This window comes from Cibotium barometz, chromosome 11, assembly GCF_041138505.1.
Source record: "Cibotium barometz isolate CiBa-2024 chromosome 11, ASM4113850v1, whole genome shotgun sequence".
Classification (NCBI taxonomy): Eukaryota; Viridiplantae; Streptophyta; class Polypodiopsida; order Cyatheales; family Cibotiaceae; genus Cibotium; species Cibotium barometz.
The window spans coordinates 22,541,763-22,559,564 of NC_141056.1; the positions used below are offsets into that span (position 1 = coordinate 22,541,763).

The following is a 17,802-nucleotide window of genomic DNA, read 5'->3' on the forward strand; positions in this document are numbered from 1 at the left end:
CACAAGACAAAGTCCACTTAGTGGCTCCCCATCTCACTGGTGAGGCAGTCACTTGGTGGCAGCATTGGTCTAGTATTCATACAGACCAGGCCACAGGTGTCACAGCCTTTGACTGGGACATCTTTGTCCATGACCTGAAGACCAAATTTCTCCCGCCCCAGTACATGACCGGTCTGAAAGACGAGTTCTATGGACTCAGACAGAATGGATCCCCAGTGCTTCGGTTTTCCGGTAAGGTTATTACTTTAGCACAGCAGTTAGGGTTATCTGAGCAGGCTAAGATGGAGCAATTCATTCGTGGATTGGACTCTAACATTCGGTTCACAGTTCGTAACTTTGAACCAAGTACATATGACCGGGCTCTGACTCTCGCTCAAAATGAAGAAATGAAGCTTAAGGGGGACAAGCCCAAGCAGTCATCTCAGTCCAGTACCAAACCCCAGCAGCAGCAATCAGCTGCACAGACAGGGAAAGGTAACGCGTCTTCTAAAGATGCTAAGAAGGACAGCAGTAATAGCTCCAGTTCAGGGGGTAAGAAAGATAAAGAACCTAAGAAAACCCCTGATGAAAAGGCTAAAGCAGGCATTACTGGAGGTTATCTTCCTCCAGAGGAGCAAAGGAAGTACCGGTCAGAAAATAGATGTTTTTTCTGTCATATTATAGGGCATGGTAAGAAGGATTGCCACAAATGGCAAGCGGCACAAGCCACCAAAGCTCCTTTTGCCACAGTTGCCACAACCTCCCCAGCTCCTCCAGCCCCGCCTACTACCTCAAATGCAGTTCAACTTTTACCTTCCATGCATCCTATGCCATCCGTGGTATTTGATGCTAAGCATAGTTGTTTCTCGTACCAGTATGGTATGGTTCGTACGGTACGATATCGTACAGTACGAGTTTTTTTTTTCCCCCAAAAAAAAAATTTCCTTGAAAAAAAAATTCCAAATGCTAAAAAAATATAGAAACCCTGCTTTACGAAGATTCCAAATGCTCGCAATACTTCGCAACTTTCGTGTCCACTCAGTATTCCATATGGGGTTATTGAGAGACCTAAAAAACCTGGCCAGGTAGACTGGTAGTGTACACTTGATTGGCAGGATGAGAGAATCTTGCTACATCACTTGGGGATCCCTGATATAGGTAGGCTAGACAATTAGATTCTCAAGTTATGCACGAGGGAGAAGATTTGGACATGGCCATTTTGATCTAGAGAGGAGTCCCTAAACTTATCACCCTAGATGCACTCCTCGTATTTGTGCAAGGACGGTCCCTTAGTCATAAACGCTACACTGGGAGACCTTTGGTATTGCATTACCCATCCAGGTTCTTTTTTGGAGACAATCGGGAGATCCAACCGGGAGAGACACATATCCATGTTCTGGTTCCTCAAGCACTGTAGACTCCTCCCCTCCCAACCTTCCCTCACATTCAAGCTTGAAGCTCCATAGGTTGTAAGTGTAAAAAATAAAAACCGTATTTTATCGTACGGTATCCAAAAATTTCATATCGTACCAAAAATTCCCGTACGGTATCGTATTTTCGTACCGTGACAACCATGATGCTAAGCAGGAGGGTGAGAGCGATGCTGCTCAGAAGAGCCTCATCCGAGCTTATGGCTCTGCCCAAGGCCGACAGTTTGTAGTCCTTTTCGATATGGGTAGTTTTGAAGACGCCATCTCTCCCCAGTTGGCTAATAAATTAAACTGCACATTAGTCCCATATCATCTGGATGTGGACGGGTTTACACCTGGTCTTCGCACCCACATTTCCCAGAAGGCACATCAATTTGCCTTTGAAGTTCAGAAGGCCTCATTTCAACGAGATTTCATCGTCTCACCTCTGTTGGGGTGTGACATGATCTTAGGAATTCAGTGGTTCCGTCAGAATGAGCCTATTCCCAATTGGGGGTAGGACACTTTTACTATTTGTAAAGGTTTTCCTGAGCCTGTCATGATTCATGGGGATAGAAGCATTCTTGGCATCCCATTGATTTCGCATCTCCAGGCCAGACGAGCTATCCGCAAGGGAGAAGAAGGAGCACTCCTTTATGTTTGTGCTCAAACAGCCCCTCCCTCATTAGTAGCATCCGTTACATCTTCAGTCCCTCAGTTAGCAGACCTCCTATCCAGACACCAGGACATTATGCTTAGGGACGATCTCCCGCCCAGTCTCCCACCCTCTCGCCCTGAGGACCATCACATTGATTTGGTCCCTCGATCAGATCCTCCTAGCAGGTTTCCCTATCGTCTTTCCAAGACTTTAGAGGGCGAGTTAGAAAAGCAGTTATCTGAGCTTCTCCGAGCCGGATTCATTCGGCCTTCTTCCTCCCCATTTGTTGCACCTATCCTATTTGTCCAAAAGAAGGACAAGTCTGCACGCCTTTGTGTAGACTACAGGGCATTAAACAAACTCACTATCAAGAATAAGTTTCCTATGCCTAGGATAGAGTACATTTTGAAGCGTTTAGACCGTGCTAAGTTTTTCACTAAGATCGACCTCAAGAGTGGTTACCATCAGGTCCGCATTTTTGAAGCTGACATTCCAAAAACAACTTTTCGGACAGAGCGTGGTCACTACGAGTTCGTAGTCATACCTTTTGGGCTTACAAATGCACCCGCAACGTTCAATAAGATGATGTCTAGGATTTTCGCAGTCCACATTGGGAAGTGTGTTTTCATATTCCTTGATGACATACTAGTCTTCTCAGCCACTGCGGAGCAGCATGAGAAAGATGTGGAGAAAGTCTTGCAACTTTTGCGAGATAATCAGCTCTACATAAACGCCAAAAAATCTGTCTTTGGTGTTAAGGAAGTTCAGTATTTGGGCTACATCATCGGTTCCGATGGGATTAGACTGGACCCATCAAAGGTTCAGGAGATCTTAGATTGGGACATTCCTAAGACCGCCCAAGAAATCCGTTCATTCATAGGTCTTTGTCAGGCCTATAGTACCCATGTCCATCAATTTTCCAACCTTGCAGCACCTCTTACCGACTTGCTCAAGGGGGTGAAGACTCGCCAACAGAAAGTCTCAGTTACAGGTAAGGCACTTGATGCATTCCGTGCACTCCAGAAAGCTGCCTCAGAAGCACCTGTATTAAAGTTAGCATCATGGGACGTCCGACGAACCTTTCGAGGTCACCACCGATGCCAGCAATGTAGCCATAGGTGCAGTCCTCCAGCAGGACAATAGACCCGTGGCATATTATAGTAGAAAGTTGGATGTCGCCGAAAAGAATTATTCGGTATATGACAAAGAGCTTTTGGGTGTGATCACAACACTCAAACATTGGAAGCCTTTTCTTTGAGGACAGGCTTTCACAGTGAAAACAGACCACCAAGCACTTAAGTGGCTTCAGACGAACCTTTCGAGGTCATCACCGATGCCAGCAATGTAGCCATAGGTGCAGTCCTCCAGCAGGACAATAGACCCGTGGCATATTATAGTAGAAAGTTGGATGTCGCCGAAGAGAATTATTCGGTATATGACAAAGAGCTTTTGGGTGTGATCACAGCACTCAAACATTGGACGCCTTTTCTTTATGGACAGGCTTTCACAGTGAAAACAGACCACCAAGCACTTAAGTGGCTTCAGACTATGCCAAGTGTCCAGTGGAGTGATCGACAGGCCAAGTGGAGTCAAATCTTCCAACAGTTTGGAGGTATGATTGAATACATCCCTGGTAAGCATAACCCAGTAGTAGATGCTCTCAGTCGAAAGTCCAGCATCCAGGCAGTCCAAGAAGCTACCATTCTCGAAATCACGGGGAAGGACTTGGATAGTATGAAAGACCAATATGTCGACTCCCCTGAGTTTGGTACTCAGTACAGTTTGGCCCTCAATTCTGAGCCTAGCCACTATTCAGTACAGAACGGTTGGTTGTTTTACAAGAACCGTCTCTGCGTTACTCGGGAAAAGCGTTCTGCTCTTCTCCACGATGCCCATAACTCCTTAGTTGGAGGACATAGGGGTATCAACAGTACCCTGGAGAAATTAGAACGGTCCTTTTATTGGCCAAAGATGAGGCGTGATGTCTACGCACATAAACAAGCCTGTAAGATTTGTCAAAAAGTCAAGGTTCCCCATACAAAGAAGGCAGGTTTACTTCAACCTTTGCCTATCACCGAGACGGACCTTTCATCAACATATCTATGGACTTTGTAGGGCCTCTACCAGCATCCACTGGATCCCGTAATACTCACTGTTTTACCATTGTGGATCGCTTTAGTTTGTCCACTTCAAGGAAGGGGATTGGATCTATTTGCGTATCATGAAACAGAGATTGAAACAAGTGGACAAAGGTTGTCCCAAGCTTTCATTCCGTAGTTTTGGCCCTTTTCCAATAGTCAAAAAGTTAAGTGATGTCTCCATGAAGTTAAAATTGCCTACCAGTTGGACAATGTATGATGTTTTCCATGTTTCTTGGCTAAAACCATATGTTGGTCCAGAAGTGTTTGATGTTTCAGATGAACAGCAGCCAGACGTGGTAGACGAAGCAGAAGTTATTGAGCCTGAGCAGATCCTTCTTCATCGATGGAAGCATGGTTCCGGTCGACGGATACGTCAGCTTTATACGAAATTCCGAGATCGAGGCACCTACGAAGCCGTATGGCTAGACGAGAAGTTCTTCCGGGAGTACCCCCCAGTTGTTGGGCGGACTACTTGGAAGCCATGAACCTCCCGCCAAGCTAAGCAGGAGGGAATGTCACATGCACTCTGCACTCAGTGCATGGTGACAAGATGGCTCATCATCAGAAGTGCAACAGTTGTACAGTATTAGAACCCAGTAGGATGATATGTGTCATACGCCGTGACCCCATTGTACATCCTCAATCCAAGATAAGTCAGGCACGAGCTACATAGGTCATTCCTCAACCTTAGCGGGTCAGTCAGTCAATCAAGTCCCTTAACCCACTTGGAGAGAATCATTCATGCATGTAGAGTCAGTAGAAGCCTTAGGGTTTGCATCAGAAAGCACTCTGCATCCTGCATAATATGCATTCATATGCCTGTGCATCATTTAGAACATCCCAGAAGCCTTAGGGAATTTACTAGGATTTATCTGGTATTTTTTCCATATTTTATAGTATTTATTTAGCATTTATTGTCATTTATAAATATAAACTTTATTAAATGACCAGCCAACTTGACCAACCTCCAATTAGTATAAATAGGCTTGCATAGGGCTTAGTTTATCATTCAGTCTTCAGTGTGCTAAGAGCTTTCCTCCTCAGCCCTAGGAGTTCCCTTGCCTTCAGCACTAGACTAGTCTCATCCAGCCCTTGGAGTGCTTGAGTTTGCTTCAGCCAGCCCTGGTTCTCCAACATCTGCAGTTCAACAGTCCCTACAGCCATAGGCGCCTGCATTCAGCATCTATTAAGGCCCGATTCAGCATACAGTCCTGCGTTTTCTGCATGTGAACCAGTTTACAGATCTGCAGCACCTCCAGTTCTGTGTTTTCTGTCCAGCAGCAGCCCTACACTCTGCGTTTCTGTCCAGCAGCAGCACAGCCCTGCGTTTCAGTCCAGCATCATCCCTACAGGTCTGCGTTTCAGTCTACAGCAGTTCTCAGCCCTGAATCATCAGTTTACATCAGTATCCAGCCTTCAGTGCATCATCTACATCTGGCCCAGCCCTCTGCTGAAGGTAAACAAGCATTTACAGCATTCTAACATAGCTTAGAACAGTCCACCATCTCCTTTTCTCAGCCTCAGGTGTGCAGCCCGCTGCCCTTCCTCGTGCCCTTGGGAAGAGTGCATAGGCTCGAGATCAGTTCATCGAGGTGTTTCTACAGCCGTGTACAGTTCAGCCAATCTCCGATCCTCCGAGATCTTGCGTTTGGCTTATCTACAGTCCACAGTCATTCTCTCTAAAGAAATAAAGCAAATACTATCTAGTTATCGAGATAGGGGGCCCTTCAGTGGGTAATTCGGGACCCAATCTGGTGTACAGTTCTCATATATCTCTCTCATATCTCTTTAAAGTTTGAAGTATTAAAGTGGATTGCAAAACTCACGAAACTCACGATACAGAAGACGGTGTGAGCATTTGTGTGACAAGATCTTCCAATACAAAGACTTCCGCTGACACCTAACGCCCGCCTGGCTACCCGACTGGCGCCCGTTGCTAACTGTAGCCCGCCTGGTCGCTCGTTGCGCAGCCGCCTGGTCACCCGTACACAACCATCTGGCTGTAGCCCGTACGCACAGCCGCACGTGACCTGCTCCAAGGAGATGCGCCCGCGTATTTCACACACTACTACACAACGCCCCATGCGATGACCACATGGCAACCTGCATACGATTCCGCCACCCTTCACCCCTTTTTAAAGATGCGATTCCGCTTTTCTCCAAAAAGCCAAAAGTTTAGCAAAACGCATGCTTATAAATATAATAATATTTTAAGTCATCTAAGGTTTTAAAACCTTATAACCTTTAAAATCCTTTTTGTCCCCTTTTCACACTTGGGCTAGCCACACATATGGGTTTCCTTTTCATTTCCAAACTGATGCCTGTTCACACTGACCATCCCGTGCCCGTGCCCATTTGCTTGTTGTCCAGAGAAAAACACAGGGTCGTAACATCTTGCTAGAGTTTTGTTCGACGGACGACAATGCGGCGGACCTCTTCACGAAGTCTACCTCAAGCTATGCTCCGGCAGCACTCCAGCTCACTGGGGTTGGTTCCACATCCAAGAGCTGAGAGGGGGTGTTAGCAATCATCTCCTGTTTGTACATTACACACTAGGGCCTTCGTTGTGGGTGTGCCCGCCCATTAGGTGTTTCTCCATTTTTCCATGTATTTTTCCCCTGTTTTTTGTGGTTGTGGAGCAAGCGTATGCTGGCCGCCTATTTTCTGGTCTGGCCGTCTATGATGACCTCGCCAACTTGGATTTTTTCTAGCTGTCTCCTGTTTTCTAATCGTGAGTAGTTGGGACTGCTATCAGCCTATTTGTCAAATCCCCACGGATCCCCTCGTGATCGATCTTGGTTCGAAACTCGAATCCTGCAAACAAACGAACAACAAACAACAAAGGGGGTGCAGGCCTGACTCACCTCCCAACCATGACAGCCGTTGGGCGAGCCCACAGTCTTGGCTGTCCCCACCGAGCCACGAGCTGAGCTAACTAGGTTGACGTACCGACCAATCTCCTCCTCGCGATGTCCCATACCGCCACGAAGCTGCCCTCGCGGGCCTCGAGATTGCTGCCGGCCTCGGCTGCACAAAGCAGGTGCACGTCTGCACTAGATCCAGGCTCCAAGACCATAGAGCTCTCACAAACTCGCGAGACTCTCTATAAAACAATAACTAACCTTGGCCACCCTTTTATAGGCTCTTGGCCAGTCATCGGGCGTCCACACTTGGCCGCTCGCTCGTCCATACTTGGGTGCCCGCCCGTTAGTATTTCCCTAACTCAGCTCGTCGATCAGCCTGCCTAGTTCCAAGCTTCCCCAAGCCTCGAAACTAGTCTTGCATGCGTATAGCACACGGTAGATACACACTGTGCACATGACATACTCCCCTTCCTCTAAGAGCTCACTCCTGAGCTCACTAAAAAGCCAAGGTAATCTCTCTGAAGAGTAGTCAATGTCTCCCATGTAGCGTCCTCCTCAACACGATCCTTCCACTTGATCTTGTATTCCGTGATAAGCGTATTACGCAATCTTCGTTCACGAAATCCAAGAATCTTTTCACGTTCGTGCAGAACAAATGTCATGTCCTCAACATTTATAATTTCTTGAGGAGTAACTAACTGATCTGCTCCACCCAGTACTTCCTTAAGTCTACTGACATGAAATACAGGATGAACTTTCACATGAGAAGGCAAATCCAATTCATATGCAACTGAACCAATTCGTCGTGTAACACGAAATGGTCCACAGTATCTAGGGGATAATTTCGGAGATCTACCTGTCCGCAAAGTCTCGGAATCTTTCAGAACTCGCAAATACACCATCGTTCCTTCAGAGAACTCTCTAGGTGAACGATGTCTATTAGAATAAAACCTGTCTCGGTCTTGAGCACTTCTAATAGATTCCTTTGCAACTTGTAGCATTTCCTGCATATCTTGCAAAAAATTACGTGCTGCATCATGCTGAAGTCCTGAGAATCCTACTGTAACAGGTGATCTAGGTTGAAAACCATACATAAGCATGAAAGGACTAAACCCTGTACTCGTATACTTAGTACTGTTATATACAAATTTTAACATAGGAAGATAATCCTCCCATGAACTCTGTCTTTTGGATACATATGCTCGAAGCATATCCTCCAAAATCTGATTCACTCTTTCAGTCTGGCCATCAGATTGAGAATGATCTGAGGAACTCAAATTCAAAGTTGTTTCCAACTTCTCAAAAACAAGTTTCCAAAAATCACTCGTAAACTTAGAGTCCCTATCACTGACTATGTCCTGCGGTAACTCGTAAAGTCTAAACAATTGCTCGATAAACTGCCGAGCTAATTGCGTAGCTGTAATATTCTTCCGGGTCGGTAAAAATCTAGTCATCTTTGTCAAGCGATCTACCACAACCCAAATAGAATCGTGGCCTTGATGTGTTCTTGGCAATCCGGTAATAAAATCCATGGAAATACTTTCCCATTTATTACCTGGGATTTGCAAAGGATGCAACAACCCAGCCTGTCTAAAGCGTTCAGCTTTATTTGCCTGACAAATCTAACACTTGAGAACATAATCTTCTACATACCCTTTCATCTTCGGCCAATAAAAAGTGTGTTTCACTAATGATAGTGTCCTGTGTACCCCAGGGTGTCCAGCAGAAGGAGCGTCGTGACACTCCTTAAGAATCTTGGACCTAATGTCTGAGATCTGTGGTACACAAATTTTGTCATTACGGAATAGCAAACCATTCCGAATCATCCACTGACCTCCTGCAGCCTGTATAGTAGACTGCTCAGTCATGGAGTCTTGGTCAATCAATGAGCTCCCGTCCTGGATCTTCTGCCAAAATGGACCAAAATAACTATCAGTCCTGCAAAGCCCTCTCAATGACTGAAATAAGTCAGTAGAAATCTCGGTGAATGACAAAGAATTCACCTCTCTAATCCGACTAAGCGCATCTGCGATATTATTCATGGACCCTTTCCTATAACGGATCTCAAAATCAAAATCTTGCATTAACTCTGCCCAACGAGCTTTCCTGCCTCTCAAATCATCCGCATCACACACATACTTGATTGACTGATGATCAGTCAATACCACAAACTTGGAGCCATATAAATAATGTCTCCAAACCTTGAGAGCATGAATCACAGCATAAAGCTCCTTCTCAAGGGTTGGCCAACGAGATTGAGTGTCGTCTAGCTTTTTACTTTCAAAAGCAACCAGTCTACCATCTTGAAATAAAGCAGCCCCGATAGCATAGTCACTGGCATCAGTTTCAAGAACATAAGGCCGACTAGAATCAGGTAATGCTAAGATAGGTGCTTCCTTGACTTTATCTTTCAAAAGTCTGAAGGCCATATCCAAATCGTTATTCCAAGTGATAGGCTGATTTGACTTACGTCCACGATCTTTCAATAAGTCGGTCATCGGTAGTGTGAGCTGAGAGTACTCCCGTACAGATTTCCGAAGAAAAACTACAAAACCGAGAAAAGAACGAAGTTGTTTCACTGTTCGCGGTATAGGCCAGTCCAGAACCTTCTGAACTCGGTCATAGTCAATGCTCAATCCATCTCTAGTGATCTCGTGTCCCAAGTAAATGATGTCGGTCATAAAGAACTCACATTTACTCAACTTAGCATATAGTCGATTCTGTCTCAAAATAGATAAGACAATCGTGAGGTGTCTGACATGATCCTCAAGAGTACGACTATATATCAAAATATCATCCAGAAACACCACCACAAATTTCCCCAAATGTTCACGAAAAAGATCATTCATCATTTGCTGGAAAGTGGCTGGAGCATTGGTTAACCCAAAAGGTAACACGAGAAACTCGTAATGGCCATACCTAGTCCGAAAGACGGTTCTTTCGACATGCCTTTCATGAATACGTATCTGGTGATAGCCAGTACGTAAATCTATCTTCGTGAAATATCTCTCTCCTGCTAACCGGTCAATCAGGTCATCTGATCTAGGGAGAGGATAACGGTTCTTAATGATCAACTTGTTCAATCTCTTGTAATCTATACACATTCTCCAAGTATTGTCCTTCTTTCTCCTAAGCAACACAGGTGCACCCCAAGGTGATTTACTTGGACGGATCTGGCTCATCCTCAAATAATCTTCGAGTTGTTTAGCCAACTCATCTTCCTTAGCTTGGCTCATCCTATAAGGTGGAATACTCACAGGATGAGCACCAGGGATCAAGTCAATATGATGATCTACTGCCCGTTCAGGTGGTAAACCCGATGGTACTTCCTTAGGAAATACATCTCGAAATGAATCAAGAATCTTCTGTAATTCTTTGCTTTCAAACACACTTAATTCATTCACATCCATGGAAGGGATGAGAAAAGAAGAAAGTGGAATCAATACACAATGGAAAGCGGTATACAAAGAAGAATCCATTATATTTCCAAAATCAATTGTATTTACAAGAGGTCCCTGAGAGGGATGAATACAATCACCTAAAATACTATACTTGGTGTCCCTATGCGGAAAAGAAAAAATATGACTAGACTAATCTATCTGGACGTCAAGAGGCTTAAACCACTCAATCCCTAATAACAAGTCTACATTTTCCAGATGCATGACATAGCATTCCAGAATATCTTTGTAGTCCTGAATCTGGATTGGAAGCATCTCCACCTTGCGATCCCAAACTTGTCTGCCCGCACAGGTAGACGTACCTCATAGGTATGGTCGCTAAGTGTCGTATCAAGACTCAATTTCTGCACAAGTTTGTAGTTAACAAAGTTATGCGAACTGCCAGGGTCTAAAAGAATGTGAACCTTATGGCCATTCACTTCTCCATAAACTCGGAGAAGATCATGCATGCCAAATACTTTAGAATTGAACAGACAATCAGAACAAGTACTAGGGCGAGAAAGTACAGTAATTGACGTACCTGTCAAAGACAACTGATTAGCTGCCTTTGGCTTGGGTCCTGCGTTCGTCTTGGTACCCTTTTGCTTTGGGCACTCGTTACGCATGTGTCGTTTTTCTTCGCAGATAAAACGTCGTCCTTCCTTCTTGAGCTTTAAAGCCCTAAGGAGTCGTTTCTTCTTCGCTGGTGTCGAACTAGAATTCTTCGAAGGTTGGTCCGAAGACTTTCCCTCTGTCGTGTTAGCCATAGGTGCGGAGAACTTTCTTTTATGCTTGTTCCCCTGCTCGGTATAACGGGTTTCGACTTGGAAGAGACCATCATATCATCATAGATACGAGCTGAATGAATGGCCTCGTCCAAAGTTTTACATTTGTTATTTTTAACCTATAAACGGTACGAGTCGGGTAAACCAGCTACGAAAAACCCCAAAAGAGTAGTGGGATCCATCTTTGTAGCTTTCATCTGCAAGTCACGAAACTTCTAGAGGTAGACCTCATAAGTGAGGTGCTGCGAGGTCATGGTCAAAGCTGAAAACAAGGCAACAACATCGTAATCATTCTCTTTCTTGAGGAATTCTTTCTTAAAAACGTCTTCAAATTGTGCCCAAGTCGTTGGCTTAGGATTGAGTTCCTTCCACCAAAGCAAAGCTTTGTCGGACAGGAAACCTGCTGCTAACTGGATCTTCTTTCCATCATCATATGGATGAAACTGAAAGTGAACTTGCCACTTGTGTAGCCATGTGTCCACGATCTCCTTGGTGCGTTGCTTTTGCTCGCCCCCGAACGGTTCCGGAGTAATGTTGGGGCCTAAAGCTAAAGCCAAGGTATCCATACCCGAGAAAGTAGAGAGGGTAGTGGTTAATAGAGCAATGGAGTTTTGCAAAGCTTGCATCTCGACTGCGATTTGTGCCTGACGTTCCGTCGAAGAAGCTTCGAGAGCTACTTTGAACTCTTGGAAATCTGATTTTGACACAAAATCGTCAAAAAGATCGGCATCGGTACCTTCCGTAGCCGGCAAGCCTTCGCGTTCCACGAGGGGCTCCAACTCTGATTCTTGGGTCGACATCGTGAAGAGGGTACGTGGAGAGAAAATTCGATCTTTGCACAACAAAAGTGCACGGGAACTTGAGAGCTTGAGAGCTTGAAAACTTGAGGACTTGAGAGATGTGTGGCAAGAAGCCCACTTGAGGGGTTTATAAAGGTTTCCCAAGAGCCAAAAAATCTCCAAAAGCTAAGCTTAGCTTTTGCTTTAGCTTTTGTGTTTTTTTTTTTGGAATAAATATATATATATATATATTAATATATATATATGGATATATATATTCTCTTTTCTTAAAAAAAAAATAAAACACGTTGGAAACCTTAGAGAGGAGAGGACTTTTAAACCTTTATTAAAAAAAAAATTAAACTCCCCAAAAAAGAAAAAGAAAAAAAAAACGAAAGCACTAAAAAAAAAAACCGAATGCTTTCCTTGTGTTTTTTTTTTTCGCTTCCCTCTTGGAATAATCCGACGGTGTGCTAGCTACCGTCGATTGAAGCTGCCGTCAGGTTTACGCTTGCGCCACCACACATGTGTACCCGCCTGCGTTCCAGCCAGCGCTTGTGCGCACACGTAGGCTGCACCTACGCCTGGTCACAGGGCCACGTGGCCTGGGCGCTCGTCTTGCGTGACCTGTGCGCCGGTTTTGCGTGGCCTGGGCGCCGGCTTGGGCTGGCTACGCAAGCCTGGCCACATGCCTAGCAGGCCTGGCCGCCTGTAACTGTGAGCAGCCTCCACGCCTACGACACACACGCAACACGCACGGCCAGTACAGCAATTCTTGGCCAGCAGACACAGCAGCAACGACGCTTTCTCTCGCTCTTTCTCTCATGCGCCAAAAAGCAACGAAAAGCATTATGCTTTTTCTTCTTTTTTCTCTCTCTACAGTACAATGATTCAGACCTCTTCTTTGCCAAGCAAAAAGACCCTACTTCTTGCAAAACAATCAACCCTTCTAAGACTACCATCTCCCATCAACATGGGTGTCTTTGATGAAGAAAAAACACATACTAAACCTGAAATCTGCAGTATGCACAGAAAAAATAGCAAGCTTTTTAACACATACCGTTCTTCGACCTCTTCTTCTCTACCTACCGACTTGCTCGTTCACGAGGTATGCTCTAATACCACTGTCAAATCCCCACGGATCCCCTCGTGATCGATCTTGGTTCGAAACTCGAATCCTGCAAACAAACGAACAACAAACAACAAAGGGGGTGCAGGCCTGACTCACCTCCCAACCATGACAGCCGTGGGCGAGCCCACAGTCTTGGCTGTCCCCACCGAGCCACGAGCTGAGCTAACTAGGTTGACGTACCGACCAATCTCCTCCTCGCGACGTCCCATACCGCCACGAAGCTGCCCTCGCGGGCCTCGAGATTGCTGCCGGCCTCGGCTGCACAAAGCAGGTGCACGTCTACACTAGATCCAGGCTCCAAGACCATAGAGCTCTCACAAACTCGCGAGACTCTCTATAAAACAATAACTAACCTTGGCCACCCTTTTATAGGCTCTTGGCCGGTCATCGGGCGTCCACACTTGGCCGCTCGCCCGTCCATACTTGGGTGCCCACCCGTTAGTATTTCCCTAACTCAGCTCGTCAATCAGCCTGCCTAGTTCCAAGCTTCCCCAAGCCTCGAAACTAGTCTTGCATGCATATAGCACACGGTAGATACACACTGTGCACATGACACTATTTGGGGCTGGCCGACCAGCAGCCCTGGACTATATATAAAGAGGGGTTGCCCCCCACACCTCAAGTATTGGGGGTATTGTACCAGATCTTGTATATAAAGCAGAGTTCCTACAGCTTCTCTCTCTCTCTTCTGCGTTTTCTTTTCTCCACACAGCTCTACGTTTTTAGGCTGGTACACCACCCTCACTCTTGCTCACTCGCTTCTATGTGCATCCAATCAGCCACCCCTCTTTGTTGGATTCAACGAAGGTTGACAAAGGTGCTGCTTCCCTTGCAAAGTTGATCATTTCACAAGTGATACATGTTACCACATTGAAGGGAGAGAGGTGCGGCCGTTGGTGGAGAGGCCCATGCCAAAGTCAATGAAGGATTCCTAAGCTGCAAACCCCTTGTGTATTCTCTCTTCTTCTACTTTGTCAAGTCACGGGGAAGAGAGCTCTCTAATTATAGCAGTGAAAGCATGTAGACAAGAGACCAAGCATTGAGACGGGAGGTGGGAGATGCTGTTGAAGGGGATGAAGGAGAGAAACGTTGTATGTAATGGTTATCTTCATAGGCCACTAGAGCAGTGATCTTTAATGGGGCTGGTGCTTCTTCCCTTATCAGATGGGTGATGGATGGTAGTAATCAATGGATAATGGATGGTAGTGATCTTTTGGTGGCGGCTCCAATAGTAGCCTACGTGCACTATTTCAATTAGGTACACACGGTATGAGATGACGATATAAATGCTACGAGCATTTTGAAAATGAGACCAAAGTGGTTAGTAATGGAGATCAAGCACCTTGAACATTTGACTACGATCAACCTTAGAGAGAAAGTGGCCATGATCATCCTCTGATGACTGTAAGTTTTGGTCAATCTACTCCCTGCCATGTAAGTGCCTAACCCTAAATAGTAAATTTGCAAATGTGGTTAAGCAAATTATCTAATACATCCAGTCATATATTAGGGAGGTAAATGTAGAATCTTATGTATGTAATTTTTGGTTACATGGATTGCTACAAATGACAATGGAAATAAAAGACTATGATGAGTATGGAGATCTATTTTTAAATTGTTTTCTTTATTAATCAAGAGACGTATTCTCTTGGAACAACCATTCCGATGTAATATGTTTAGTGATCGGCCTGGGCAACTAGATACTCCCCGCCCGCGGCAACCGACTCTAAAAATACTTAAAGATCAAGGCAACTGTCTTCGTTGGGTAACCCACCACTATGGAAAGGTTTTTCATAGTAAGAAGAGGATGAAGGGGACACTTCTTGTTCTACTATGCGAGTGATTTTTCACGACAACGGTTATAAGCTCTAGACTGTTTTATGACTCGATGAGCTGAGAGATTGGAGATGGATAAAAATCAAGACGCCGAGGGTTTGAAATTATGGTTGTTCTTACGATGAATTTCTTTCTATGTGTGGAATGACTTGATTATTAGAAAATAATGTATTCATTAAGGGATAAAGAAACCTGTGTACGAGAATAAATAAATAAATCATGTTATAAGTTGTAACTTGCATCAATGAAAACAATGTGCTTAGTAACTTAGATAAACCTCGTAGATATAGTCACTGGGAAGCGGGTGGTCGGGTGGACCTGATGAGTCAAGTGTTTTCTTCTAAGAGACTAGAAACCGAAATGAGACCTTTTGACATATTGGATAGGACTCCCAATCTTGTGGAGATCGCTTATAAATCGGATCGTTCAGAAGAGGCACCAATGAGATAGCTCTCACAATGGTTGGGATTAATCTTACCGAGTGAGGTGTCTCCGTATCCCTGGTGATGGATGGACGAGTCTCTTACACCAGTTCTCAGCCATGCACAAGTAATAACCTTTAGTTCATGAATGTAGCTTAATGCTAGCATGATAGGAATCAAGATCTGCATCCAATTCAACATTGAACATATTCATGTCGTGCAATGTTATTATTGACTCTGCAAGCAAGTCTAAGGCAAGCCAAAATGAGGATAAGAGCAACATAAAAAGTAAGATGTCAAAATGCAATTCCAAGCTATAGAAAATGCCTGATCTTGCACTCACGACTCTTCTCGTGTATGTTGAGACATTGATTCCTTGTTTCCGTACCATCTTTCATGAAAGAAATGAATCCTTTTTTGTCTAAAAGCCTGGGCCTCATAGTATTTGAAGCTCACCCTTCCAAAACTAGGGGGCTGAGTCACTATTTGGTCTGGAGCAGGTGGAATGCACATGCTCTTTGGATTTCATCATCACCACCATCACATACATACGTACGTACATACATGGACCAGTTTGAATCATTCAAGCTGCATTTCCATGGCAGCTCTGCTTGAACTTTTTGCAATTTCCATGAGCAGTGCTTGGTAAGACACTACATGTTTACGAAACTGATCCCTTGGATATTTATCTCAGATTGTAGCCAAGTTGAAATTGGAATAACCTTGGAAACACAATGCGATCATTAGAGAGTGTTTATGAATGAATTCCGGACGTTTTTCTTGAAATTTCAAAAGGAAATCTATCAGGATCCGTAAATAAATAAATAATAAATCAATGTCCCTTAAAGACACGATTTAAACTGACATTCTGCATTCCATGAAAGCTTTACAAATAGGGTTTTGAGATGTGAGTGCACAGTTTTTCTGCAGATTTTCAGCAAGGGTTTCAAAATGCGAGTGCGAATGAAGCTATGTGTGTCCAGAATTTAAGTTAGGTTTCTATACAGAATGTAAAGATTAAAGGAAAAAGGAGACCGACCAGGGAAGACATATAGCGCTCGGCATCGAAAGCTTTGGTGTTGATGGCTTGCAGGGTATCCCGTCGGATGAGACTGGGCGTGGCTTGCGCGTGCTCATTGTCTTCTCCATAAAAGCTACTCAGGAGATCCCTGACGCGCTTCGCCTTGGACTCCAGATCTTCCGCCATCACTCCTCGCCTAGGACCTCTGAGCAATTCTTCATATAACGTTGTGTCTACACCATGTCCGGGCGTGCACACTTGACGATGAGCCAACGGTAGTTCAACGAGGTCCTCTCCTAAGTTGGGCTCTCTCTCTCTATGATATACCTGAGTTCAAGTCCCATCGTTGGTCGTATATGCCATCGTATTGCATTCTACCGACGTTAATGCCTCTCTCTTTATATATATACGTTAATGCCTCTCTCTCTCTCTTTTTTTATATATACGTTAATGCCTCTCTCTCTCTCTCTCTCTCTCTCTCTCTCTCTCTCTCTCTATATATATATATGATATACCCGAGTTCAAGTCCCACCGTTGGTCGTATATGCCATCGTATTGCATTCTACCGACGTTAATGCCTCTCTCTTTATATATATACGTTAATGCCTCTCTCTCTCTCTCTTTTTATATATACGTTAATGCCTCTCTCTCTCTCTCTCTCTCTCTCTCTCTCTCTCTCTCTCTCTCTCTATATATATATATATATATGATATACCCGAGTTCAAGTCCCACCGTTGGTCGTATATGCCATCGTATTGCATTCTACTGACGTTAATGCCTCTCTCTCTCTCTCTTTATATATATACGTTAATGCCTCTCTCTCTCTCTCTTTATATATATACGTTAATGCCTCTCTCTCTCTTTATATATATACGTTAATGCCTCTCTCTCTCTTTATATATATACGTTAATGCTTCTCTCTCTCTCTCTTTATATATATACGTTAATGTCTCTCTCCTCTCTCTATCTCTCTTTATATATATACGTTAATGCCTCTCTCTCTCTCTCTATATATATATACGTTAATGCCTCTCTCTCGCTATATATATAAAGAGAGAGAGCTTCAAATACTCCCTAAGTTGGGCTCTCTCTCTCTATATGATATACCCGAGTTCAAGTCCCACCGTTGGTCGTATATGCCATCGTATTGCATTCTACCGACGTTAATGCCTCTCTCTCTCTCTCTCTTTATATATATACGTTAATGCCTCTCTCTCTCTCTCTCTCTCTCTCTCTCTCTCTCTCTTTATATATATACGTTAATGCCTCTCTCTCTCTCTTTATATATATATACGTTTTAATGCCTCTCTCTCTCTCTATATATATATATACGTTAATG

General features: G+C 44.3%; 1 protein-coding gene across 3 annotated transcripts in view; it reads right to left on the bottom strand.

Moving 5' to 3' along the window:
• The window catches only part of LOC147633913 (vacuolar protein sorting-associated protein 51 homolog), a 66,970-nt gene extending 50,215 nt beyond the window's left edge, over positions 1–16,755 (bottom strand). For all 3 annotated transcript variants that reach the window (XM_086804979.1, XM_086804978.1, XM_086804977.1), the window contains exon 1: positions 16,482–16,755. In XM_086804979.1, the coding sequence (XP_086661105.1) occupies positions 16,482–16,649 (168 nt within the window). In that variant the 5' untranslated portion in view covers positions 16,650–16,755. The remainder of the gene's footprint in view (positions 1–16,481) is intronic.
• Between the last annotated feature and the right edge of the window lie 1,047 nt (positions 16,756–17,802).